Source organism: Lepidochelys olivacea (assembly GCF_965140295.1).
Source record: "Lepidochelys olivacea isolate rLepOli2 genome assembly, chromosome: 9".
NCBI lineage: Eukaryota > Metazoa > Chordata > Testudines > Cheloniidae > Lepidochelys > Lepidochelys olivacea.
In genome coordinates, this window is record NC_140419.1 from 64,271,994 (window position 1) to 64,299,749 (window position 27,756).

A 27,756-nucleotide genomic window follows, 5' to 3' on the forward strand; every position below is an offset into this window, starting at 1 on the left:
CTAAATACACACAACAAGAGTGTTTCTGCCTATTGAGTAAGATGTTCATACAGGAAAACACAGCCTGGTAAGGTAGGGAATAGGTTTTTCCTATCCCCACCATCTTCTGCCAACAGCTCCTGTTCAGGGCTATAGTGAGTCTGACCTACAGGGCTACGCGGAACCAGAAGACATTCCATTTGCAGACAGATAGGGCTTGGGCTGGATTTCTTCCCATCAGGTTTTAGTCTCTTGAACATATGGACTCAGACACTGGAAAAGAAGTATTTACATAACATAGTGAGTGTGTTACAAAAGCAGATACCAAAATTACATTAATGGAGCATCTGGTTTATGGTTCAGTTTCTCTCGTGCGGTTTAGAAGGACCAGCATTCCCATCAGATAACAAAAGGGCATCCTCCTCACCAGTCCCATTAAAAAAGGGAGAAGAAGTGAAGATCTCTGACTACATCAATGCTTATGCACCCCCACCTAGGCCATGCCGGGGCCCAGGAGTCCCCACTGACTCCCATATACAAGGCGCTGAGTTACTGGAGTCCTGATCTCTAAGGCCAGAAAGAGGACAGCAGGCTCCCTGCAGGAGCTTGAAGGAAATGTTAGCGGCAGCAGAGGTCAGTCTCATGCTTTTACTGATCTCTGAGGTCTTGGATAAAGGCAGCAAGGAGAGAGATACACCTGAGTGAGAGCTACTGGAGTCACCTGTCTCCTCTCTACTCAGTTCCCAGCCATCCAAGGCCGGCAGCAGCACATCTAGGGGTTCGAGATAAGTCTCGTACAAGGCGTTGGGAGCAATGCGTTCCTGGAAATACCATCTCAGCACCATGCAGGACACAGCCAGAGCTGACATCTGTGGCCCTCACTCCTGCCCTTTGGATTTAGCTTCTTCTTCTTCCTCCAGGGTGCTGTCTGAACTGTCCGAGAAGAATTCGTCCTGGTTGTACTGCTTTACCCTGGACTCCAAGACAGTGATGCGCTGTTTGAGCTTCAGCTGGGCAGCATTGTACTCAGTCAAGAGCCGGGAAAAACGGGTGTGCAGCGTGTCCAGGTGGGACTCCAGCCTCTCCAGCTTCTGCTCTGTGTTCTTCCCTTCCGTGCTCTCTGCGGCCGCAGACTCATCCAGAAGTCCTTCCTTGATCAGGATCTCCCGGCCACGCTCCTCCAGGACCCGCTTGGCATCAGGGTACTCGGTCACTGCTTCCATCAAGTCGTCCTTCGACAGGCAGAAGAGATCGGCGTAGCCAAGGCTTCGGATGTTGGCCGTGCGCCGGTTGCCCATTTTGCTCCCTTTGATGTTGAGAATGCTGATCTCGCCAAAGCAGCTTCCCGCGGTGAGTAAAGCGTACTGGGTCACACCATCGTCTGCCACCACAGCCAGCTTTCCTTCCTTGATGATGTACATCTCCTTGCCGATGTCCCCCTTTCGGCAAATGTAATCTCCTGGACTGAAAACCTGTGGTCGAAGTTTCAGCACTAGCTCCACCAGCAGACCAGCCTCGCAGTCCTGGAAGATCCTCACCTTCTTCAAAGTCTCCAGGTGGACATTGATGGCAATCTCCGCCCTCAGCTTGTCAGGGAGGTTCTTGAGGACCTCACACTCATCCACAGCCTTCTTGTTGGTCCACAGGTAGTCGAACCACTTGATAACTTTGGTCTCCATGTGCCTGCTGACCTTGCGGAACTGCATGTAGTGCTTGATGGCATCTATCTTGGCCTGGAACTCTGCCCTGGTAGCATTCATGTTGGAGATCATGGAGCCCACATTCCCCACAATGGTGGCAAAGATGAGGACACCGATGAGGAAGTCGACAATGACGAAGAGGTACTCCTCATCGCGCTCAGGGGGCGGGGTCTCCCCAATGGTGGTCAGGGTCAGAGTGGACCAGTAGAGGCAGTAGACATATTCTCTGGCAAGATAGCCATACTCAGGGTCGGTGATATTGGGGTACACCCAGGTGTCCGTCCCAAACCCAATGGCCTTGGAGATGGCATAGTAAATACAGGCGTTCCAATGGATGATGATCAGGATGTAGAGAACCAGGTTGCTGATCCTGAAGATATTTGGGTAGCTGGTTCTGGTCTCAGTCCGGTCAAAGAACTCAAACATGCGGGAGAAGTGCAGCAGCCGGTTGAAGCGTAGTTCAGGCTGATGTAATCCCACTGCAAGGTAGGCCAGGTCTGTTGGCAGGATGGAGAGGACGTCCAGTTTGAATTGTAAGGTGGTGATGTAGTTATCCCGTAGCTTCTTCGGGTCCCTGACCAGCAGACCCTGTTCCAAAAAACCTACCAGAGAACAAGGGGAAGAATTATCTTGGCTCAGATATGTTCGTTCTCCTGGCTTTGGGGTTGCATTCAACCAACATACACATATAGTAATTAAAATATTTCTAATTCCGCCTGATCTGCTCAGTCTACAAGCCTTTGCCAGCCCTCAAGCACTTCATCTGGAAAAAGCCACATAAAGGTATTACTTAGGGATTTACTCTGATGACACAGAGATAGGAGGACACACATTCACTGCATGTAGTGAATTAGATCAGAGCTCTTCAGTGACAGACAGAAATTGTAAAGCAGCCAGCTACGTTCTGGGAACATTAAATTCTACTGTTTTTCCATTTAGATTACTCTTTAACTTAACAGATACCAAACCAGAGACATAGACCTAAAGCTGTGCCCAAATACTAATGGTCATGTGGGTAATTCATAGGTGAAGTTAAAAGCTGTGGATGATAAAATTTTTCATTTTGAAACTTAGAATCTCATTAAAAGCTCTGTAAAACAGACTTTCTCCAGAGGCCGTTTCCTGCCTGCTAACACCAAGGTATGGATTAAGCCAGTGGCTCTCAACCTTTCCAGACTACTGTACCCCTTTCAGGAGTCTGATTTGTCTTGTGTATCCCCAACTTCATCTCACTTAAAAACTACTTGCTTACAAAAATCAGACATCAAAATACAAGAGTCTCACAGCACACTAGTACTGAACAATTGCTTACGGTCTTATTTTTACCATAGAATTATAAAATACATCAATTGGAATATAAAATATTGTACTTACATTTCAGTGCATAGAGCAGTATAAACAAGTAATTGTCTATATGAAATTTTAGTTTGCACTGACTTCACTAGTGCTTTGTAGGTAGCCTGTTGTAAAACTAGGCAAATATCTAGATGAGTTGATGTACCTCCTGGAAGACCTCTGAGTACCCCCAAGGGTACATGTATCCCTGGTTGAGAACCACTGGATTAAGCCACTCTTCTGAAAGCAGCCCCAGATCAGGCCAGCCCCTCAAAGCTTATATCAGATCTCAGGTGATAACATTAAAACAAACCCTTCCCAGGCTAGGCAGCCTCTTCGCTCACCTGTGCGCAGTCGAATGACAATATCGGCGATGTAGATACAGTCCGAGACATAGTCTAGCACCAGCCAATGGATCCAGTAGTCCCTCTGGAGGTCACTGAAACAGGCCCTGCAGGAGAAGCACATGGTAGTTATCAAGATACCAAAACCAACTCAACCCCATCACCTATACTGAACAAAGGTCGATACTGGGTTCCTACAGGCTGTGGTGTCCCAGTGGGCACCAGGGCTGATAGCTGACAAGTTCCAGCCATCCCCTCACTCCTCGGAAATTAAGTCCATCACGTCTGCCCTCCACTAAGCTAAGCAGGGATGCTACTGAAACTGCCTCCCACACACAACAGCATAATGCCGCTCTGCCACCCCACGCTCGGTTGTGACTAGCCCAGCACATGCAGCTAACCTAGATGGAAATGGCTCTGCCTTTCCAGAGCCATGACAACAGAAAAATGGGGATTTTTTGCCATTGATGCAACAAGGTCAGGCACGTCCCGTGTGCCCCCTCATGGCCAGGGTGGGTCTGCCTCAGTTTCCCTCCTTGGACTCCTCAGATATTCCCAAGATATTCACAAGTCCAACAGCAGCCTTTTTGGGGTCTGACTTATTAGCATAAAGTTCAAAAATAAACCCCAAAAGTTTATTACCTTGGCCTTATGCCAGGGACAGCCCCACCTCTCTGAGGTACCGTCTCTCACTGCTCTCAGAGACGCTGGACAAGTTGCAAGGCTTGGGCTTCTTTCTTTCTTTGCCCTCTCCCCAAAAGGAAAGCAAAACTTCTAACCAGGGCTTTCTACCCAGCTGCAACTCCCTCCCAGAGGGATCACTGCAGGAGACACTCTTCCTTCAACTTCACTCTTCAGTCACCGCACCCCAGCTGTCTACTGGCCACTGCTTCCCACCCCCCACACCTCCAATTTAGACACATAACCACCTCTCACATGATCTAATTCATCCTCTCTGCCTAGGGAGGCAAATCAGCTATATCACAGGTGGGCCGAGCCCTCCCTCCCTTTGAAGGGGCCAGCTACCCTGTGACAAGCAGCCTCAGAAACAAACAATGCAAGACATAAACCAGTTTTCAGCTGGCCGATGCTGGTCTTAGAGATGGCATCTAAGGTGGTGGAAGAGTTACAGAACAGAGTCACCCTGGAATGCTCCCTACTCACCTTGCCACAAGCAAGCACCAGTTATAAAGGACGGGCACTGCAATGACAAGCAGCCAGCGGTAATACCAGTCTCCAGCAGGATCCACCACAAACAGCTCCCATTTCTTCCTGAAAATAGAAACCAAGGCAACTAGAGCATCAGAGACTGCATGTGGTTAACGGTACAAGCAGCATCAATTACAGCTTGGTTTAATTATCATATAGAGCACTGAGCCCCTTCCATCTAAAGAGCACTAAGCACCTGCCAAGGTTTATCAGTTAACCATCCCCCACCCAACTCCCCTTTGCAGTAGGTAAAAAATGAGCTCATTCAATTTACAGATGGGGAAACTGAGGCACAGAGCAGCTAAGTGACTTGCCCAAGGTCACCCAGCTCATCAGTGGCAGAATCAGGAATAGACCCAAGGTCTTGGATTTCCAAGCTGCTGTTGCCATCACTAGACAACATGCTCTCTCATATAGAATCCTGGGACAGTATGTGTCAGTATAATAGATACAGCTCAGAGATAGTTTATAACTCTAGTATTGATTCGGGCAGAGTGAAATGCATGTCGATGCAGTTTAGGGGCATACAAGGCGCAAACTAAGGAAGGAAAGGGATTGCTGTGGCAGCTAGTACTATAGAATTGCCATTTCAGCTCTGTTCTATGCTGCCTGCAGTCTGCTCACTGAGTCACTGGGTCCAGCCTTTGAACTGTTCCCAAGCGTCTGATCCTGCTTATCTAGGGACTGACCAGATGCACCAGATGCGTGTGCTGCAATTGCTAGATTTCACTGGAGGAGAGAGGGGACAAAAACTCTGCTTCTGAACGGATAGGCTTGTCTCTCTTTCACTCTGTGCCAAGACGACAAAACTCCCCACAGCCTTTGAGTTTACAAAAATCCCTCCCCGAGATAGAAAATGACTCATTTGCCAACAAATTTCACCCTTTTCCATTTGGCAATTGCCAGTTCCCTCACCCTCCAGTACTGCTTCTGCCATCTTCAAAACCAGCATCTTCTGGCCTTTCGTTTATGCCCCTGGTTTTGCACAGCACAGGCGTCATCAGCAGGAACGCACCGGGCTTTGGGAACGACGCATTTGGCAAAGCCTGGAGAGCAGGTTCTCACACGGTTTTGGTAGGGCCACAACAACAGTGATTGCTCAACATGACTCTAAAAATGGGTCACATGTTTTCAGAGAAACGGACTGCCTTCTACTGTGTCTGCACATCACATAGCTGATCTCAGAGGCAGCATCTAGGCCACCAGCTCCCAAACTTGGGTCATGATCCCAAATGAGGCTGTGCCATCAGCAGATGGGGTTGTGCTGATCCCTGGTGTGGATATAGGTGCTGGAACTAGGATTGCTGCCAAGTGGTTTCCATCATACACAGGATTTACAGTTGGTTCAATGGCTCTCAGCACCCCCATTATACAAAATTGTTCCAGCGCCCCTCAGTGTGGAGGACACAATTTTGCTCCGCACATCGCATATGGCGCCTGCAGGGTCACGATGTATGGAGGACACCATTTTGCTCTAGGAACCCCTGATGGTCATCACGGATCAGTCAGCCCCAAGGGGAAAGAATTGCATTAGGGTGCCAAAATGCTGCGTCCCAACATCGCATTAATGACCGTGTCACGACAGGTATTGGCTTGGTCTCCGTCCTCCATCTCTGCTCAGTGAGATATTTTTCCCTAGAGAACGATGGCAGTGGAAACCCCCCACCCTTAGTCATACCTGTGTGCACCAGGGGGCCAGGGAACCCATCCTGAAATTTGTGAGACCATCCCGAATTTACACACCCTCAAATGGAGCAATGGCCCCACATAACCTCAAGCTGACAAACATTTAACCACCACCATCTTTGCCATCCAGTCGCATAACATTACGGTGACATTTCGTTGCACCACAATGAGCAGATGCAGACAGATTTTGCCTGCAAGCCAAACCTCAGCAAGGTTGCAGCCCTGTGTTCAGAGCTTATTCCTGCTAAAGACCCTCATTGTACCCCTCAGAATATACTCCAATTCCATCTCTCTGTATTCGAGTTCTGAGCCTATTTGCCTCTGATAATTAACAAGATACTCTTAACCTCGCAGGGGCAGAACATTTTCTTCTGTGGCTATTAAAGTCTCAGATACAAGCCTCTGATATTTTTCTCCTGCAGAAAACAATCATTTCTCAGTGTTCTAATTACCATTTATAATGGAGGGGTCCAGACTAGTCAATGAGCTTTGCCCTTTAATTAGAGAGAGGAAGGAAAGCCAGGTTACTGTTTTTCACTATGTGAGTGTGTGTAGAGCAGATGAAAGGACTGGATTTGAAAGAGCTTTTTAGAGAACTTTTTTCAGAGTAGCAGCAGCATTAGTCTGTATCTGCAAAAAAAACCAGGAGTACCTGTGGCACCCTCACAATGTATGTTTTGGCAGAAGGCTTGGGCAAGGAACACACTCCCCTTCCTTTCCTGCAGATGATGAAAGGAGGCTTGCAAATACAGCATCAGCCGGGTGACTCACTCACTTTGTCAAAATCCCCCGGGACTTCCTCCTGGAAGGAGCTACTGCTGGTGAGAGGTAGCTTGGCCTAATAGCTGCAATATGGGTTGGGGAGCTGGGAGACTAGAGTCCATTTCTAACTCTGCTTCAGACTTCCGATTTGAGCTTAAACACTCAAAACCAGGGGCTCTCAACCAAGGAATCACAAACAGCCACACTGCCTTTCCATACTGCGACATGGATGAGGGGTCATGGCTAGATCGGAGGGGGATCCTGGTATAGAAAAGGGGGCCACCATATAGAAAAGACAGCAAACCAGTGCTATAAGCCTTAGCTTCGCCCTTCTATAAAATGGGGACCCTACGACATACAGACCTTTATAAAGTGTTTTGAGACCCTGTGATCAAAGGCACTATGGATGTGCCAGCTATGAGCACCGTGGCAGATATAAGTGATTAGTGTAAGGGCCTAGAACAGAATCAGGGATGGCATGTGAGCCTAGACAGCGAGTAAAGGGTACGCACCAACTACAGATGCAGGTGCCCATGTCTGGGCAATGGATCAGGGACAATTTGTGTACACTGCCCCTGCCAGGACCCAGCACCAGCTTCCAGACAGTAAACACACTGATACCAAACTGTTCAGAAACAGAGTTAACTGAGCTGGGTCTGGTCCTCTGACATAGCACAGCATGGTGACCCCAGTCACCTCTAGTTCATGTGACCATCCTGCTTATATCAGGGCACACAATCAAATCACTTAGTCCCCTTCACCGTGGGACAGAGGAGCCCAGAGGGTGGGGGGAGGAGGTCTACTACAGACAAGAAACATTTCCCTTTCTGCCAAGATGTTTTAGAGAAGAAACTCTACTTTTTGCGTTTACTGCCATCCTTTTCCTGGTCCCCTTGGACGTTGCCATCTCCTTCAGTCACTGTCTGGAGCTCCGGCCCATGGAACCGCTCGAGAAATGAGTCTGGCCTTTGCTCCTCCTCCCGCAAGCTTTTGTTAGCCCAGTCTCTAAGCACCACGACCAGCCGGACTATCCTGGCCAGGGAGAGAAGAAGCCAGAGTCAGGAGTCTGTGCAGTGACAGAAAATCACACATTCCCTGCTGGGACATTGTTCAGAGGCACCGCTGTGTGGTCCCAAATGCAGCTGCATGGGTGCTGGTAGACTGTGCACACCTAAGCCAAATGCCCATTCTAAACCCTGGAATACAGCAGGAGCACCCTCCAGCCCCCTGTGCTCACTGTCTCGGCATTCTAGCCCTCCACACAGCTGGACACGCTTATTGCATGCCAGGTGAACCTGTGCAGAAACCAGCGAGTCTGAACTCAAGATCTTCAGCCCCTGTAAAACAAAAGGGATCCGGTGTGGTGCCGAATGTCCCAGGCTCCCACTGAATGTAGCGAGACAGGAGGGAGCTCAGCTCAGCACAGGAGTAGGCCCTAAGCCAGGAAAATGTCACCTCTTCAGGGGGTGAATGAAAAGGCCACAGTTGTAAAAGAGCCCACTTTGCCCAGTGTGGCTGGAAAAGGATTTGCCAGAGGTGACAGGTTAATACTTCACTTTGTAAGCACAGAGCAGCTGGGCCCGAACACGCTGGTCATTTGGAGCCCCACACATCCCCAGCAAAGGCAGTGATGGTTGAACAGTACTCAGTGCTCATCCCTTCATCCCACGCCTGGCTACATCCTACAAGCACAAGTACCTCGACAGAGCTCCTCTCCCTTGGATGGTAGAGTGGTCTGGCTGATCCGCATTGTCCAAGGCAGCCACCCCCTGAAGCTCTGATGAGTCATCACCTGCAGACAGGGCTCTGCAGAAGAGAAAAAGAGATCGGGGTGACTGCTTGCTCAGTGTCCACCACCAGTTACATTAGGTGAACTAGACCCTGAGGGAAGAAGAGAAGAGACCTGACATCAAGATTTTGCCCTCCCGCTTCCCAGTCCTCTTCTCCTTGACCTGTGTGACTGCCTAGGGTCCCCATGTTCATTCAGACCTGGACTTCCCCCTCACCCACCTGTGCTAGAACAAAGCAAGGAGGGATCCTCCTTATTTCAATCCTTGGTTTCCTCCACTCAGCCTGGAGAGGTTGTTCATGGTAATATCATCTCCTTGGTGTACCCCTCCAAGCGTGTGAGCCCACTTGGCTTTCTGTGGAGAATAGGGTGCGTGTCCAGGAGGAGCTGGAGTAAAGTGACCAGGCTACTTGCACAGTGAGGTCTGGATTTCCCTTTGGATATGCACTGATTTCACCATCCCCTGCGGTATGTGTTCACTGCTAAAGCCCTGATTCTGAGAGGGAAGATGGTCCAATGATTAGCATGCTAGCGTGTGATTCAGGAGACAGGAGTTCAAGTCCTTGCTCCTCCAGAGACAGCATGTGTGATCTTGGGTAAGTCACTTAGCCTTCTGTGCCTCAGTTCCCATCTGTACAATAGGGATAACCGCACTGCCCTGCCTCACAGACGTCTGCGAGGGTAAATACATTAATGATTATGAAGTGCTCAGATACTAGCGTATTATTGTTACTCTTCCTCCCTGGCTCTACAGAGCACAGAAGTCCTTGGCTGCTCTCACAAGTTTGCCCCCACCTCTCTCCATCTTCCACTAGGTCAGCCACCAGGCTGCACACCTCAAAGACAGCCTTCCAGGACACCCTCAGCCGGCCTGCCTTCCAGCATCCTAGCCACGTGCCCTGCCCACTGAAGTCATTGGGGCTTCTTCACTACATTTACTATTCTTGGTCCATAGACCTCCCGCAGGTCCCTATTAGATCTTCTGCATATATCAGTCTCCCTTACTAGCCCCAAAATTCATCTCAACACTTCATTTTCAAAAGGTAGTTAGCATCTTTCTTCCTTCTTAGTCAGTGCCTGGGGCTCACGTCCATATAAAACTATCAGCCTTGTGCATCTAAAGCTTGGGCTTTCTCAGTAGTAGTTTGGAGCTGAACATTCCCTGTGGAGCAAAGTAACAGGTATTCCCACTCTGTAACTGGGCCTTACTTTCTTCTCTCACCTAACTGTCCTTGGGCATCAGTGCGCAGAGGTATTGAAACTGTCTAATTTTTTACTATTTCAATGGTGGCATATAAGCATCTAAGATAGATAGCACCTTCAGTGTTATTGACTACAGTAGGAGAGGTTGAGATTCCCCAGAGCTCCAATACATTTTAAGTAGGTGGTGTCTGCACCCTTTTCTAACAAAGGGCACATTCTGTGGGCATTGCCAGACCCACACACAGCCTTCCTGGAATCTGCCCAATGCCTCAGCCAGGGCTGCAACTCCAAATCTAAGCATCCCTCAGGCTCCTACCTGGATTCTTCCTGCAGGACCCACCTCTCTCTGGCCTGAGAGAAAGCAACTCGGCCTTTATCTTCTGGAGCAGCATTAAGAAGACACCATCTGGTCTGCCTGCCAGGCTGAGCCAGCAGAATAGCTCTGCTCCCCCTTCAAAACTGGATGTCCAGGAGACGCCTTCACACACACACTTTCCCCATATCGACTAGAGGTTTCCTATACCACTCTGGTTGCTTTCAGTTTAAGTTCCCTGGAGCTGGGTTGTGCTGTCTAGATCCCTCTATTATGCCTTGCCTGAGAGGCCAAGTACCCCCTCCCCTGAAGGACTCTGAGGCCCACCTGTCCTTTCACCCCTACTAATAGGCTCCCTTCTCTAGCAAACCGTTCCTGTTCCAAACTGAAGAGCAGCCTGACCTGCTGGGAGTGAGCTCGGGCCGCTCCGGATCATCTTCAGTACTAGTTGTGATGGACAACTGTGGGGGGCAGCTGGCAGGCGAATTCTTCAGACCATTACTCTGTCCCTTCATCCTCCATGTGAGAAAGCTGCCGGCATGAACCCTGCCCCAGGAAGCAGGAAAGAGCAGAAAATAACTAAGATCTGAAAAATGTATGGCACACAGGTGTCACACCCCATGCAGGGCTGTCCCCCACCCCCTGTACACAGCACTTGTGAAGGCTTCTGCTGTTGGAAGAGGATGCATCCAAGAACAAAGGATTTGCTGACCCAGATCATACTAAAAGGGTGTTCCCCATTCTGCCTCCAGCAGTGGCCTCTACTGGAGGAAGATGAAAATTACCCACCATGCATTTCATCTAGGGTTGCCAGGTGTCCGGTTTTCGACTGGAATGCCCTGTCAAAAAGGGACACTGGCAGGCCATTAGAAGTCCGGTTGGCGGTGCAGTGGGGCCCAGGGCTAAGACAGGTTCCCTGCCTGCCCTAGCTCCGCGCGGCTCCTGGAAGCAGCTGCTGGGTCCTTGTGGCCCCTAAGCGCATGGCCGGCCAGGGAGGCTCCGTGTGCTGCCCCCGCCCCACTGCCAGCTCTGCAGCTCCCATTGGCCAGGAACCATGACCAGTGGGAGCTGCAGGGGTGGCACCTGCAGGCACAAGGGCTGCGTGCGGAGCCTCCCTGACCACCCACACACCTAGGGGCTGCAGGGACCTGTCAGTCGCTTCCTGGGAGCCGTGGTAAGTGCCCCCAAACTCCAAACCCTCTGCCCCAGCCCAGAGTCCCCTCATGCATCCAAACTCCCTACATGCATCCTGCATCCCACACACCTCAACATTCCAACCTCTTGCCCCAGCCCTGAGCCCCCTCCTGCACCCCAAACCCCTCATCCCTGGCCCCACCTCATAGCCCGCATCCCCAGCCGGAGCCCTTACCCACTCCCTGCACCCTAACCCCTGGCCGGGAGCCCTCTCCCACAACCTGAATCCCTCATTTCTGGCCCCACCCAGAGCCCACACCCCCAGCCCAGAGCGCATACCCCCTGCATCCCAACCCCTGCCCCAGCCTGGAGCCCTCTCCTGCACCCCAAACCACTCATTCCCAGCCCAACCCCAGAGCCCGCACCCCCAGCTGGAGCCCTCCCCCCTCAACTCCCTGCCCCAGCCCAGTGAAAGTGAGTGAGGGTGGGGGGGAAGAGTGAGCCATGGAGGGAGCGGGGATGGAGTGAGCAGGGGCAGGGCCTCAGAGAAGGCGCAGAGCAGGGGTGTTCAGTTTTGTGCCATTTGCAACCCTAATTTCATCATAAAGGCGGCTATCACAAACCATAGTTTTGTGACTAAATCTCGCCATGTATTATCCACATGCAGGTTTAGGGTTAATCCACAGGGCTGGAAACAGGAGCGTGGGTTCTAGACTCCCCGAGGGGCTGTCAAATTATTCAATCTTTGTGCTTGACAGTCTTCTCATCCGTAGTCCAGCAAAAACCACACTTACTAGCCTGTCTCATGGGACATGGCTGGGAGCAGTCTTCTGACTATCTTTTAAAAGCACATGCCTCTCCTGACAAGGGTGTAAGTGTGTATGCGTACAGAGGCAGAGGAAAAATTGTCTCCTCTCTCTCTCCTCTGTACTGATCTTTCCCTATTTCTCCCTATTTTTCTCTTCCTTAAGCTCTGCCTCTCTCTCTTCCTCCCTTCCCTCATCCCCTCTTGCTCCACTCTGCTTCTTCCATGCCTCCCTGCCTTCCCCAGTCTCCCTCCCTCATGGCCCTCCATTGTGCTGTGCAAGTGGAAAGATGCTCTCGCACTAGCTCTAATCTTTGCACCGTTACCAGGGTGACGGCATCAACATCAAGCACTGCTCTAACAACAGGTGCCAGCTGCTCCAGGGGCTGCAACCTCAGCAAGGTAATGAGGCCCCCCAGAGGGAGCGTGCAGGGAGGAGCAGCTCCTTCAACCCCCCACCCCCTTGTGAATACTCAATAGTTATGGAAGCAGAAGACTCCAGGCAGTGAAGAAAGTCAAAGCTACTCTGTCACCGAGGTGCTGCTGAAGGCCTGTCGTGCAGCCAGGGCTGGCAGCGCCTGGTACCTATTTGCTTACAAAAAGAGACCTGACCCGCAGGGCAGCACAACAGCCCGGAAGTTTGCCCAGCAAGCCACGAGCCCCATCTCCGCTGCGTTTGAAATTAAGGCTAGTCATTAAAATGGGCCTTTCTGAGCCTCTGATGGGCAGCCGTCACTGCCCTGCTCCAGATAGCAGTGGGGAAACCATAATTGATACATGAACAATGCTGCGGAGTTGTTAGAGCAGGAGGTCTCCAGGTTTATCATGATGTGCACTACATCTTAGTAGAGAGACTGCCTCTCCCCCCCCCCACGCACCCACCCACCCCCACCCCACCAATCACGACTCCAGAACTTCCCTGTGGCAACCAGGCCACCAGGATTCTTTTAATACAATTTAGCAGCTGGAAACCAGGAAGAGATTCAGCCCAGCTCTCCCAATCAAGTACCCCATAGACCAGCTCTGTATTAGACAGTAACAGCTTCTTTTATTTCTAGGGGGAGGAGGGAAGATTTTATACTCCCCCAGAATAATCTCCAATTCACTTTTATAATGCACCCAGGGCTAAGCGTTGTCCCCTTGTTCACTCAAAGCTCTAGTGCAGTATCTCAAAGATGGTCAATTCAGCCCCTTTGAATTGTTTAAATATCTAGGCAGACTCAGGGGGTGGGGACGTTTGTCCTTACACCTGACAAACTGTGCAGAGAGGAACTATCTGCCCATGATACAGAAGCAAAAACGGGTCTTAAGATGCACAGGGTGAATGAACCATTCCAGAGAACTCATATTCAAGTGGGTCCAAGCCCCCCCTCCCTTACATTATAATACCCTTTGAATCAATGATGGCTCAAGGATTGTGTAGCTGGACAGAACTCACTGTGTTGTTTACCGGTCCTTAAATAAACCTCCGACTGGCACAGAATCTCAGATCCCCCAGAATAAAAACTCTGCATGTTCTCAAATGAACTGAGGAACAGCCCCAGGTGGACCCTGCCCTATCTCAGGTAGCATGGAGGCAGGAGATGCAGGAGCTAAGGGTTGTGACCATGCCAGGCAGCTTTGATCTCCTTCGGTACCCAGCAAGTTATGACATCGTCCCCCAGACTCGGGAGATACAGCTCAGTTGAACTAGCCCAGCTCAGAATGGGGCAGCTGCTCCAATTTAAGCAGATGCCTAGAAGTAGCGTCTGAGCTGGCTCTGCCGTTTCATCTTTTCCAGGTCCTGCAGCACACGGTTGAAGTCTTCGTGCATCACGCCCCTCCCCAACACACCTGAGTCCTGACTGGGGCAGTCACCTCAGCAGAGGAGAAGAAGGGAGGTTGGTTTCCAGGCCCCACTCTCTGCTGAGACTGCCTCTGAAGGGGCCAGCTAGTGCCAATTCTGGTTGCTTCGGTGTGAACACTTGTCCCTTAGGAATGGAACCGAGAACACAAAAAACTCTCATTGCAGAGGCCACGGAACAGAGAAAGTAACGTTGAGGGGGAGTGGGGTGCAAACTGGTTTGCAAGTGCTAACCTCCTGCTCCCAGTGCCAGTGTCTCCCAGCATTATTTCCCAGTCAATGTTACTGTGCCCATTTCACACTGACTCAGGAGCTCTAGGATCCATGCTCTCTTCTGCCAATAGAGACCCAGCTTTGGTGCTCAGGCTCTTCCCTTCCAAGGCAGCAGGCCTGGAGCAGTAAGTCAGCAGAGTGAGTCAGTCCTGAGAAGGAGGAAACTCCTCACCCCACTCCACAAAAGGCATCCTGACTGAGTCAGGACCCCTCCCCACAAGGGCGTAGCAGGGAGTCCCCCCAGCCCTCAAAGAAGGAGAAGAATCTCGTCATAATGGAGAGCTCCTCTCTCCTGTGAGCACAAAATGGGGAGGGGTTTATTTCTGGAGGATTGTGAATTCATCCCTGTACTTCTCAAAACAGGGTCCTGGACTCAGTCACCTGCTATGTGCTACAGAATCCACAGACCATTCTGCAGCTCAACTGGGCACGCGGGTATCTGTTGCAATTAGGGCTGTCCATTAATCTCAGTTAACTCACACGATTCACTCAAAAAAATTAATTGTGATTAAAAAAATTAAGCACAATTAATCGTACTTATAACAATAGAATACCACTTGAAATTTATTAAATATTTTGGATGTTTTTCTACATTTTCAATATTAATTTCAATTACAGCACAGAATACAAAGTGCACAGTGCTCACTTTATATTATTATTTTGATTACAAATATGTGCATTATAAAAATGATAAACAAAAGAAATAGTATTTTTCAATTCATCTCATACAAGTACTGAAGTGCAATCTCTATCGTGAAAGTGTAATTTACAAATGCAGATTTTTTTTTGGTTACATAACTGCACTCAAAAACAAAACAGTGTAAAACTTGAGAGCCTACAAGTCCACTCAGTACTACTTCTTGTTCAGCCAATCACTAAGACAAACAAGTTTGTTTACATTGATGGGAGATACTTCTGCCTGCTTCTTATTTACAATGTCACCTAAAAGTGAGAACAGGTGTTTGCATGGCACTTCTGTAGCCGGTGTTGCAAAGTATTTACATGCCAGATATGCTAAACATTCATATGCCCTTACGTGCTTCAGCTACCATTCCAGAGGACATGCTTCCATGCAGATGATGCTCATTAAAAAAAGAATGTGTCAATTAAATTTGTGACTGTACTGTATGTCACCTGTTCTGTTTTATCCACATTCTACCATATATTTCATGTTATAGCAGTCTCAGAATATGACCCAGCACATGTTCGTTTTAAGACCACTTTCACAATAGCTTTGACAAAATGCAAAGAAGGTACCGATGTGAGATTTCTAAAAATAGCTACAGCACTCAACCCAAGGTTTAAGAATCTGAAGTGCCACCCAAAAATCTAAGAGGAACGGGGTGTGAAGCAAGCTTTTAGAAGTTTTAAAAGAGCAACACTCTGATGCGGAAACTACAGAACCCGAACCACCAAAAAAGAAAATCAGCCTTCAGCTGTTGGCATCTGACTCAGATGATGAAGATGAACATGCATCAGTCCACACTGCTTTGGATCATTATCAAGCAGAAACCATCATCAGCATGGAAGCATGTCCTCTGGAATGGTGGTTGAAGCATGAAGTACACAGGAATCTTTAGCGCATCTGGCACATAAATATCTTGTGATGCCAGCTACAACAGTGCCATGCGAACACCTGTTATCACTTTCAGGTGACATTGTAAACAAGAAGCAGGCAGCATTATCTCCTGCAAATTGTAACCAACATTGTTTGTCTGAGTGATTGGCTGACCAAGAAGTAGGACTGAGTGGACTTGTAGGCTCTAAAGTTTTACATTGCATTCAAAAATAAAACAGGGTTTTTTGTATGTAATTCTACATCTGTAAGTTCAACTTTCATGATAAAGAGATTGCACAACAGTACTTGTATGAGGTGAATTGAAAAATAGATTTTTTTTTGTTTTTTACAGTGCAAATATTTTAATCAAAATAATAATATAAAGTGCTCACTGTGCACTTTGTATTCTGTGTTGTAACTGAAATTAATATATTTGAAAATGTAGTAAACATCCAAAAATATTTAAAATAAATGGTATTCTATTGTTTAACAGTACGATTAATCGCGCAATTCATTTTTTTAATCACTTGACAGCACTCATTGCTGCTGTACAGAGCCATCGCAGCACGAAGTACAGGGGTCACTAGGGCTGGTCGAACAGGGGAGATGGCAAGTTGCATTTGGCTGCCTCCTTGCTCCTCGGGGACAAGTGCTGCCACTGCCCAAATTGTGCCACTTGCCCAGCAGGCTTCAACTTGTGCCTAAATGGAGCCACAGCAGACATGACTGAAGATACTGTGGGGTGAAGACACCCCTGTTAGCATCACAAAGGCCTTTGGCAAGAGCAGCATTTCAGCAAGGGCCGAGGCTCAGACGACTGACTCAGGAAGAGGGTGCCAGGCACGGGGCCTACAGTGGAAGTCCCCCGGAGAGAAGAATGGGAGGATGCAGAGGGAGCAACGATGAACGGGTTGAGGAAATAGCAAGGGGAGAGTAAAATCAAAGCAGACCAGCAGAGATCCATGGGCACCCAGCCAGCAGTACATGAGCGCATGGGTAGAACAACATTTGGCCACAGCGGATTCCTCTCCTTGCCCAGCTGTCTCGCCTAGTTGCAGCAGTGGCACCTCTAACGCCCCAGAGCTGTGAACAGCCAAACACTGAGGCCTCAGGCAACTGCAAACACACATCACTGGAAACTCACACCACCTTCATCTCCAAACACAGGCCCCGGGCGAGATAAAGGAGCCGTTCCAGCAACACAGAGAGCCTCTAGATATACGTGTATACACACACACATATATACACACACACACACAGGCCTGGCACATCTCCTCCAGAAGACACTGGAGAGCAACAAACATCTCATCCAGCAGAAAGATCAACCTATTGCCTGTCATGACATTAAGTCATTAATCATAGAATCATAGGACTGGAAGGGACCTCAAAAAGTCATCCAGGCCAGATCCCTGCAGTCATGGCATGACTACGTATTATCTAGCATCTAGGGCAATTATTTCCCCTCAGGGCTCACCATCCTCGATGACCAACAACCGTTCATTGAGGGCATATCTGGAATACTGCATGCACCATAGCGGAGACTTTCTACAACAGAGACCCACGGAGATCCCAAGGTCTGACCGGATCAGAGAGGTTAGTGAAACCACACCTGCAAGAGCTGGAGCAAAGGAGATTAGGGTGGGAAGTGGGGGAGAGAGTGGGTGGCTTTGTAAGACTTCACACAGTCCGTAGGGGACAGAGCAGAGAGGAGCTGTAATGCTAAGTCAGACCAGGCAGGTGGGAGTTTAAAGGGATTTCATGGGAATTTCTTGGCACAGAATAAAGCTGGTATATAGGACAGTCTGCTAAAGGCAGGAATGGGAGCAATGAGGAAGGACTCATGCACAGTTCAGGGAAGAAGAATTCATGCTGGGTGTATAACGCTGCCTGAACAATTAGGTTTGGGGAAGAAAGGAGGGAGGAACAGGTCTAGTGTTTCCCTGGCCTTCCTTACTTCTGAAGCCACCTACACTCCAGCCAAGTAAATTACACCCAGCTGGCCACAAAGAGCACCAATGTTATGAAGCCGACATCACAGGACTGTCAGAGTCTGATATGAATAAGGTTAGTTGCTAAGTCTCCCGTCACCAGAGTAATGGGGGATGGTGCAGGTCAGGGGACCAAGCTGCAGTAAGAGGTGTGAAGGGGTGCAGGGCTGGGACTGTGGCAGATCAGGACTGAGGGGCTTAGAATCATAGAATATCAGGGTTGGAAGGGACCTCAGGAGGTCATCTAGTCCAACCCCCTGCTCAAAGCAGGACCAATCCCCAATTAAATCATCCCAGCCGGGGCTTTGTCAAGCCTGACCTTAAAAACTTCTAAGGAAGGAGATTCTACCACCTTCCTAGGTAATGCATTCCAGTGTTTCACCACCCTCCTAGTGAAAAAGTGTTTCCTAATATCCAACCTAAACCGCCCCCACTGCAACTTGAGACCATTATTCCTTGTTCTGTCCTCTTCTACCATTGAGAATAGTCTAGAACCATCCTCTTTGGAACCACCTCTCAGGTAGTTGAAAACAGCTATCAAATCCCCCCTCATTCTTCTCTTCTGCAGACTAAACAATCCCAGTTCCCTCAGCCTCTCCTCATAAGTCGTGTTCCAGACCCCTAATCATTTTTGTTGCCCTTCGCCGGACTCTCTCCAATTTATCCACATCCTTCTTGTAGTGCAGGGCCCAAAACTGGACACAGTACTCCAGATGAGGCCTCACCAATGTCGAATAGAGGGGAACGATCACGTCCCTCGATCTGCTGGAAGTGCCCCTACATATACATCCCAAAATGCCATTGGCTTTCTTAGCAACAAGGGCACACTGTTGACTCATATCCAGCTTCTCGTTCACTATAAACCTAGATCCTTTTCTGCCAAACTGCTGCCGAGCCATTCGGTCCCTTGTCTGTAGCGGTGCATTGGGTTCTTCCATCCTAAGTGCAGGACCCTGCACTTATCCTTGTTGAACCTCATCAGATTTCTTTTGGCCCAATCCTCCAATTTGTGTAGGTCCCTCTGTATCCTATCCCTGCCCTCCAGCATATCTACCACTCCTCCTAGTTTAGTATCATCCGCAAATTTGCTGAGAGTGCAATCCACACCATCCTCCAGATCATTTATGAAGATATTGAACAAAACCGGCCCCAGGACCAACCCTTGGGGCACTCCACTTGATACCGGCTGCCAACTAGACATGGAGCCACTGATCACTACCCGTTGAGCCCGACAATCTAGCCAACTTTCTACCCACCTTATAGTGCATTCATCCAGCCCATACTTCTTTAACTTGCTGACAAGAAAACTGTGGGAGACCATGTCAAAAGTTTTGCTAAAGTCAAGAAACAATACATCCACTGCTTTCCCTTCATCCACAGAACCAGTAATCTCATCATAAAAGGTGATTAGATTAGTCAGGCATGACCTTCCCTTGGTGAATCCATGCTGACTGTTCCTGATCACTTTTCTCTCATGTAAGTGCTTCAGGATTGATTCCTTGAGGACCTGCTCCATGATTTTTCCGGGGACTGAAGTGAGGCTGACTGGCCTGTAGTTCCCAGGATCCTCCTTCTTCCCTTTTTTAAAGATTGGCACTACATTAGCCTTTTTCCAGTCATCTGGGACTTCCCCCGTTTGCCACGAGTTTTCAAAGATAATGGCCAATGGCTCTGCAATCACAGCCGCCAATTCCTTTAGCACTCTCGGGTGCAACGCGTCCGGCCCCATGGACTTGTGCACGTCCAGCTTTACTAAATAGTCCCTAACCACCTCTTTCTCCACAGAGGGCTGGCCACCTACTCCCCATGCTGTGATGCCCAGCGCAGCAGTCTGGGAGCTGACCTTGTTTGTGAAGACAGAGGCAAAAAAAGCATTGAGTACATTAGCTTTTTCCACATCCTCTGTCACTAGGTTGCCTCCCTCATTCAGTAAGGGGCCCACACTTTCCTTGGCTTTCTTCTTGTTGCCAACATACCTGAAGAAACCCTTCTTGTTACTCTTAACATCTCTTGCTAGCTGCAGCTCCAGGTGCTATTTGGCGCTCCTGATTTCACTCCTACATGCCCGAGCAATATTTTTATACTCTTCCCTGGTCATTTGTCCAATCTTCCACATCTTGTAAGCTTCTTTTTTATGTTAAAGATCCGCAAGGATTTCACCATTAAGCCAAGCTGGTCGCCTGCCATATTTACTATTCTTTCGACACATCGGGATGGTTTGTCCCTGTAACCTCAATAGGGATTCCTTGAAATACAGCCAGCTCTCCTGGACTCCTTTCCCCTTCATGTTAGTCCCCCAGGGGATCCTACCCATCAGTTCCCTGAGGGAGTCGAAGTCTGCTTTCCTGAAGCAGGGTCCGTATTCTGCTGCTCTCCTTTCTTCCCTGTGTCAGGATCCTGAACTCAACCAACTCATGGTCACTGCCTCACAGATTCCCATCCACTTTTGCTTCCCCTACTAATTCTTCCCGGTTTGTGAGCAGCAGGTCAAGAAAAGCTCCCCCTCTAGTTGGCTCCTCTAGCACTTGCACCAGGAAATTGTCCCCTACATTTTCCAAAAACTTCCTGGATTGTCTATGCACCGCTGTAGTGCTCTCCCAGCAGATATCAGGAAGGTTAAAGTCACCCATGAGAACCAGGGCGTGTGATCTAGTAGCTTCTGCGAGTTGCCGGAAGAAAGCCTCATCCACCTCATCCCCCTGGTCCAGTGGTCTATAGCAGACTCCCACCACTACATCACTCTTGTTGCTTCAGCAGAGTGTGTGTGTGTGGGGGGCTGTGCTGCAGATTAGGAATCAGATCTGAGGGCAGAACGTACAGCGCCTTACTGTTCTGGGCCTCGTCAAAGCTTGTGCTCTCAGTCCCAGATTTGCAGACACTGAGGCTCACCCCAGCTTTAGGAATATGGCTGTAGAAGTCCTAGTCATGGGGGGTTCGAGTCAGAGCAGGGAGGGAGCTCACCCACTGATGAGATGAGAGAATTGCTGCATCAGCCACTGCTCCCCCCAGACCAGTTATGTAGGGGATAGCTGCAGGGAGTGAAACTCCCACAGGACAAGATATTTTATAAAGAACCCAGTCAAACCCTTTGTGGCAGAAGTGAGGTGGCTCGGTAATAATTAATGAACAGTATATGTTAACCTGGTTATTGGGATGTTTACTGGAGGGCTATATCGGGTTCAAACACCAGTGTTGTTGGGAAACAAGCAGGACGACAGAACAAAGGCTCAAGACAAAACACCTCTCAGCACACACTTGTGGTTGTTACAGGACAATGGCAGAGTCGTTGGCCATGAAGAGACTGGCTCAACCTGCCAAGGAGCCCACCAAACTGATTTTGGACCGCAGGGCCTAAATGCCTGGGAACTGAAAAGACAAAGGAACTCTCACAGAATAGCAGTGACTCTCTCACAGGATGGTAGGGCTCTAGGTAAGATAGAGATGCATGTATGTAGACTACATTGTTTTAAAATCCTTTTCTCTAAATGTTTTATTCCTACTGTTCAGATTAAACAATACTTTGGTCTGGTTTGCAGACCCTCTGGTTAGTCAAGTCACCAGAGATCAGAGACCCCTGCAGGGCAGAAATGCAGGGGCTGAGCCCAGTCGGACCTGCTGGATAAGCAGAGTCAATAGGCAGAGTGCTGTAGCCCGGGGCCCGGTCTGAGTGTGGGAGATTCATGGGATTCCAGGCCAGGAGAAGAAGGCCCAAAGTCCTGAGACCTGAGGGGTTGAACTCAGAATCCATGAAGGGGACAGAGGTTAAGTCCAGAACGTGTCTCAGCAGAGATGGGCCCTTGACCGCATCGGTAGGAGGAACGGGCAGTTCCAGCCCTCAGAATCTTCAGGGCTCTTGGCAGCTGGATGGGTCACCTGTCACTACCCTGGTGACCAGACCACTTCAACTCAGGATGGCAGATCAAACCCTGCTTAGGGAGGGGATGTCAAAGCTGTTCTTACCAGAGGGGCTGAGCAACTGAAATTCTCACAGCTGCTCAACAGACCACAGATCCCTAATGCAGTCACAGGGCAGAAACCAAAAACTCAGGGCACCTAAAAGGAAGTCTGTAGTTTCTTCCTGCCCAGGTCCCAGGGATGCTCAGCCTAGCTTTAAACTGTACCCACAGTGGGCAAACTCCTGGGTACCCCACTCCATTGCAGGTAATGTATATAGCAGGCAGAGATGCTAACAACAGACAAGTACAGAGTGGATACATCACAAACAATGCAGCAGCTTAAAAAGACACTCTGTGGAGACACTGGCATGCACACTGAAATACACAAAGATCCACAGACAAGAGCCACCAGGTACACATGCACTAACAGGGATGTATTCCCTTAACACCACATGTTCCTACATTAAAGGCAGGCTGCATGGACACAATTATACACACAAATTTCTCATTCGCATATGCACGATCACTAAATAATACGCATATAGATTATATACAGGAAACACAAATAATGACACTTATGCAGCAAGCAGAGGAGATGAGCGCATGAATGCATGCATGCAATGTATTATAAACTGAAGTTCTTTGTCTACAAAGAACACAGATATACCAACATACAACAGAGGGGCAATGATATACGCACACACCACACACCCCCATCATAGTCATACAGAGTACAATACATCTGGTATATGTACGCATCTAGCTATGCATGATGAGTAGATTCATAGACTTTAAGGTCAGAAGGGATCATCATGATCTAGTCTGACCTCCTGCACATTGCAGGCCACAGAACCTCACCCACTCCTGTAATGGACCCCTAACCTCTGGCTGAGTTACTGAAGTCCTCAAACTGGGATTTAAAGAAGAATTCATGCTGGGTTAGAGAGAATTCAAGTTCCAGAGAATTCATGCTGGGTTACAGGATTCAAGTTACAGAGAATCCACCATTTACACTAGTTTAAACCAGCAAACGACCCATGTCTCATGCTGCAAAGGAAGACTAAACCCCCCCCCCAGGGTCTCTGCTGATCTGACCCGGGGGGAAATTCCTTCCCAACCCCAGGAACACACACAGGTCAGTCCTGTAGCCACTAGACACATGCATGTCTGTATGAAATATACACATGCACACTGTGAGATGGGGAAACAATCACATATGGGACACTCCCAGGCCAGAGCTGAACAAGCCCTTTTACTTACTAATCAGACGTCCGGCGCAGCATCTAGTGACAAAACTCAGCCTCAGAGCAGCTTTTGCTATCACGAGCAATTTGCTCCAGTTGGCTCAGCCTCTCCGGTGCAGTGCCATCTGAACCAGTTGCTCGCCTCCAAGTTCCTGTCTCAGTGCAGAAGGTGGATTCAGCAAACCACACACAAACTTCTGTTATCTCCAGGGGCAACCAGGAGTTGACTGGGGACTCATCACCCCAATAATTTTAAGCAGCTTCTAGGACTGAACTAATTTAGGATTTTAACTCCAATACTGATTTGAAAAGAAACAGCTCTGTCCCTGTTCCAAGGTGCTGCCTTTCGTCTGGGCTCAGGAGCTCGGCTAGTAGACCATGGGGCAAGGCTGTAGCTTATAGCCAAGAAATGAAGTAAACTTTCAGATGAAAGGGGATGGGGCAGCCGGTGCCCTCAACAGTAGTGAAAGAGTCTCCGAGCTGGTCTCTCTCTCCCCACTGCTATAGCGTGCGCATCCCCTACATGGCCCCAAAGCACCAGGTGTACTTCACAGGCGTTAATCACAGATGGCTTTGTGTCTGGGGAATGAAAGGGGAGGAGTGATAAAAGCTCTTCCCCCCCTCCTTCTGATACCACTGGGCTGGGACTGCTCTGCTTCCCAACAAATTCCCACTCGCCCTCCATTTGGGTCTGGCTGAGTCTCCACCTGCCTGGAAAGAATACAGAGGTATCCATTTCTTCCTTTCCCTTGCCCTCCCATTATGGGAGGCAGGCATTTCACAAATCATTCAAGAAATAGTGTGGTGGGACAGAATAGCCATTCGTCACACCTCCCTAGCAATTCTGGTCTGAGGATCTCCAAGCACTTCACAAACCTTCATGAATTAACGCGCCCAGCTGCTCTGTGCCTCACAAGGATGTTAAGTGACTCACCCACTAGTTCCGAGACCTGAAGAAGAGCTCTGTGTAAGCTCAAAAGCTTGTCTCTCTCCCCAACAGAAGTTGGTCCAATGAAATATGACCTCCCTCACCTTGTCACACTGAGCCACTGGCATTCAGAGGCTGGGATGATGAGGGCTACAGAATAAACTGGGAGAGTCAGGACTAGAACCCAAGTCCGCACAGCGCCTCCTCCTGGCTTTAATCTATATGGCATGGGATACCGCAATCAGCCATAACACTAATATTTTTATTTCCATTGTGTCCATGCCATGCCACGGCTGTCACTCGGCCTGAAAACAGCAGGAAAAGACCAATATTTTAATAGCATATGCCTCCATCACCACTTTGGACCAGCACCTACCCAGCAGTCAGAGAGCAGGACGTAAAATCTGAAACACAAGATTACCAGGGAAGCGAACAGGGTCGGTGTGGAGATCATCAGGAGGGCAGAATTACGTGGGAGACATTTTTCATGAGGCCATCTTTTCAGGGGGTATTCAAGCTTTTCAAAGGCCATTGTAATGAGAGACAGTGGGGGCGGGAGGGAATACTCCATTTGCAACTCAGAGCATCTACAGCCCTGAGGTTTATACAAAAGGGGTATTGTATCCGATCCCCAACTATGTTAAAACAGCTGTAAGGTGTAGTGGCTAATTACTTGGCTAGATCAGTTGGTTACCACCTCCTACAGAAGTCTCATAATATTTGGTGTTTCTCTAAAAGTCCTAGGCTCTGGTGTTGTGTGATTACATGAAAAGTCTCAGCCTACACTGAAAACAAAAAAGTTTCTAGCCCTTATGGTTGCAGAGCAAACGTTGAAAATGTGAATCCTAAAGGCTGAAAACCCAAAAGGCAAATGAAAAGAATCCAAAGTGTACTATAATTATTCTCAAATCTTATGATTTTGGGGGCCTCATTAATGGTTTCTGCATGTCTCAAGTGCTAGATGGCAAGAGTGCTAAATTTATGCCTTTGACCATCACGCCTGCCTCAAGCTGGCCCCGGCTGGCAGTTCCATCAACAATTGCCTCAGTACCAATCCCAGTAGCCCACAAAGCAGAGCTGGGCTCAGGGGTTTGAATGGGGCGAGCACCAGCTAACCATGCTTAACATCTAAATTCTGGTCTCATGCCAAAGGCTCTTTACCTGGCACCGGAGAAGAGCTTGAGCAGCTGAGACCTGCCCCTCCACCCAACTCATTTCATGAGTGAAGGAGCACAGCGCTGCAACAGAAACATGCTAGCAGTTAAGCCCCCATTTTTGCCACCCCTTGCTCTTAGATTGGCCTGGTTTTTAGTACCCTGTGGCGCAGGAGTCTCGCATATTAACAGCGAAGATGCCCTTGGGACCACAAAGGAGAAATCTGATGCTCCTCCCCTTTATGCCAGCACGGTGAAGGAGAGAGACAAGGAGATGCAGACCCCAGACCAAGCCCACAGACACCTAGCAGAGCTCCATGGGAACTCCAGGGGCCTGTTTGTTTCCATTCCTGTGAGTCGTGGCCAAGCAACTGCCCTGAGCACCTCTGTCACACAACCCACTTCAAATTTCCCCTTACCAGCCTCCCCAGGGAAGCATCATTACAGACTGGGAAACTGAGGCACAGGGGTTAAGTGACTCACCTGAGGCCACTGTGGGAATTGTGCTGCCAACTTCCCAAAAACCAGGGACAGTCTCTTTTTGCCTCAGAAAAGCTGCCTCCATTCAAGGACTCAGGAGCTTATCCTGGCCAGTGGAAGCTTACCAGATGCCCATGGTTCCCTGGCAAATCATTATAGAAAAAGGTCAGCAAGAGCAGCAGAACAGGACTTACCTTAACAGACCCAACAGTCGCTTATCCAGTCTGGTTTCCTGTCTCTGATGGAAAGGATGCCCCAAGGAGAAGGGGGCTGCTCCTCACCTGGAATGCCTCTGCTTGCACTGACCAGAGGATGTTTGGATTCTGATGTCAGCCCTGTTCCGCAGCCTGACAGGAATCAGGTGTTGTCCCCAGTGTGCATAGAATTCTTCTTTGAGCCAAACTAGTCTAACATGCATTTTGTTAACTTGAACTGGAGCAGCAAAACAAAGAAAACAAATGCCTCATTTTCCAGCTTTGTGGGTGATAGAACTAAAAGTGAAGATTATAATGCCAGACATGGATGGCCTTAAACCATTTGCCTCAGGAAGCTGCCAAGAACTTTGCTGAAAAATATGTTCCTCACCTTAGCAATGGAGCTAAGACTTATCACACATCTGCCCACCTTTATTCGAATGAAGCTCCGGCTGATCTGATGGCTCAGGCATTGTCAGTTTCATCCAGAACCATTTACAAATTTGGAACCTAATCCTGTAAACCAGGGTAGGAAAACTTTTTAGCCTGAGGGCCACATAGGGGTTCCGAAACTGTATGGAGGGCTGGGTAGGGAAGGCTGTGCCTCCCCAAAAATCCTGGCCTCTGCCCCCTCCCACTTCGCACCCCCTGACTGCTCATAACTCCCTACCCATCCAACCCCCACCTGCTCCTTGTCCCCTGAGCACCCCCTCCCATGACTCCCCCCACCCCTAACCACCCCCCTGGGACCTCACCCTGTATCCAAACCCCCCTGCTCCCTGATTGCCCCGACCCCTATCCACACCCCCACCTCTTGACAGGCCCCTCGGGACTCCCCCACCTATCCAAACCCCTTTGTTCCCCATCCCCGACCACCACCCCGAGAACCTCTGCCCCCTGCCCCTTATCCAACCCCTCTCCCCACCCCCACCCCCCACTCCCTTACCATGCCACTCAGAGCAGCAGGACTGGCCACCATGCCTCCCAACCAGAGCCAGCCACGCCACCACGCTGCCCGGCAGGAGCTCGTAGCCCTGCCTCCCAGAGCTCTGGCAGCACGGCGAGCCGAGGCTGTGGGGGAGGGAAGACAGCAGGGGAGGGGCCAGGGGCTAGCCTCCCTGGCTGGAAGCTCAAGGGCCGGGTAGAATGGTCCCGCAGACCATAGTTTGCCCACCTCTGCTGTAAACCCTTAATTAATCCCATTGAAGAGAATGGGACTATTTGCATGACTATGGACCACTTTTGTGGCTGGTAAGAGTTTCAGGAGCCTGTTCCTATAAAGGAAGTTGAATCCCTCATTGAAATGCAATGTTTGGGTACAATACCCTAAAGCAGTTTAGGATACAGTTCTACTTAAAATTTGTCTTTTAATAAGTCATACACATCCTCACCCAACTCCCAAATAAACAGACTGAATACTACATATTTGGGGGGAAGTGAGTAATTAAGCATGTTGATGTTTGTATATACAAAGGGGAGTGTCAGAGGGGACAGCGTGGGGAGGATTCACATGGAGGGTCATGTGGGGATGTCACATGCCCCCACCCCTATGTCCCTCCCATGAGTGCAGTACCAGCAAGAAATGATTTCTCCTTGCACCACTGGGTGAGTGGGTTCAGAGGCCACCTCTCAGGGTCAGGATGCAGGTGGCCAGGTCCAGTGGCTAGAGCAGGAGTCAAACCAAGAGTCAGAGCTAGAGACCAGGGGCAAGGGTCAGAAACAGGGCAGGACCCAGGGAGTCACACAGGCAGGGTCCAACATAGCAGCCAGAGAGAGCCTAATTGTGCAGAGAGTGACCAGATAGCAAGTGTGAAAAATCAGGACACTTTTTTCCGGGGGGGGGGGGGCAATAGTTGCATATATAAAAGACAAAGCCTCTAATAGCAGGATGTCTGGTCACGCTAGTTATGCGGACACTTCCCTGTACCTCTCTTCAGGT

At 49.3% G+C, this 27,756-nt stretch overlaps 1 protein-coding gene across 1 annotated transcript; it reads right to left on the reverse strand.

Moving 5' to 3' along the window:
• Positions 1 to 246: 246 nt before the first annotated feature.
• Positions 247 to 25,934, reverse strand: CNGA2 (cyclic nucleotide gated channel subunit alpha 2). The gene is made up of 7 exons (XM_084639614.1): positions 25,818 to 25,934; positions 10,723 to 10,866; positions 8,714 to 8,821; positions 7,874 to 8,047; positions 4,523 to 4,630; positions 3,359 to 3,465; positions 247 to 2,281 (listed from the first exon to the last, which is right to left on the reverse strand). Exons 2-7 carry the CDS (start codon positions 10,833 to 10,835, stop codon positions 858 to 860), a joined length of 2,034 nt encoding a protein of 677 aa, XP_084495740.1. The 5' UTR covers positions 10,836 to 10,866; positions 25,818 to 25,934; the 3' UTR covers positions 247 to 857.
• Between the last annotated feature and the right edge of the window lie 1,822 nt (positions 25,935 to 27,756).

Coding starts and splice junctions, on each gene's coding strand:
- CNGA2 (XM_084639614.1), bottom strand. CDS start 10,835: ATGAAGGGACAGAGTAATGGTCTGAAGAATTCGCCTGCCAGCTGCCCC. Junction 8,048..8,713: donor GGGAGAGGAGCTCTGTCGAG/GTACTTGTGCTT, acceptor CTCCCTGGCCAG/GATAGTCCGGCTGGTCGTGG. Junction 4,631..7,873: donor GATGGCAGTAAACGCAAAAA/GTAGAGTTTCTT, acceptor TTCTATTTTCAG/GAAGAAATGGGAGCTGTTTG.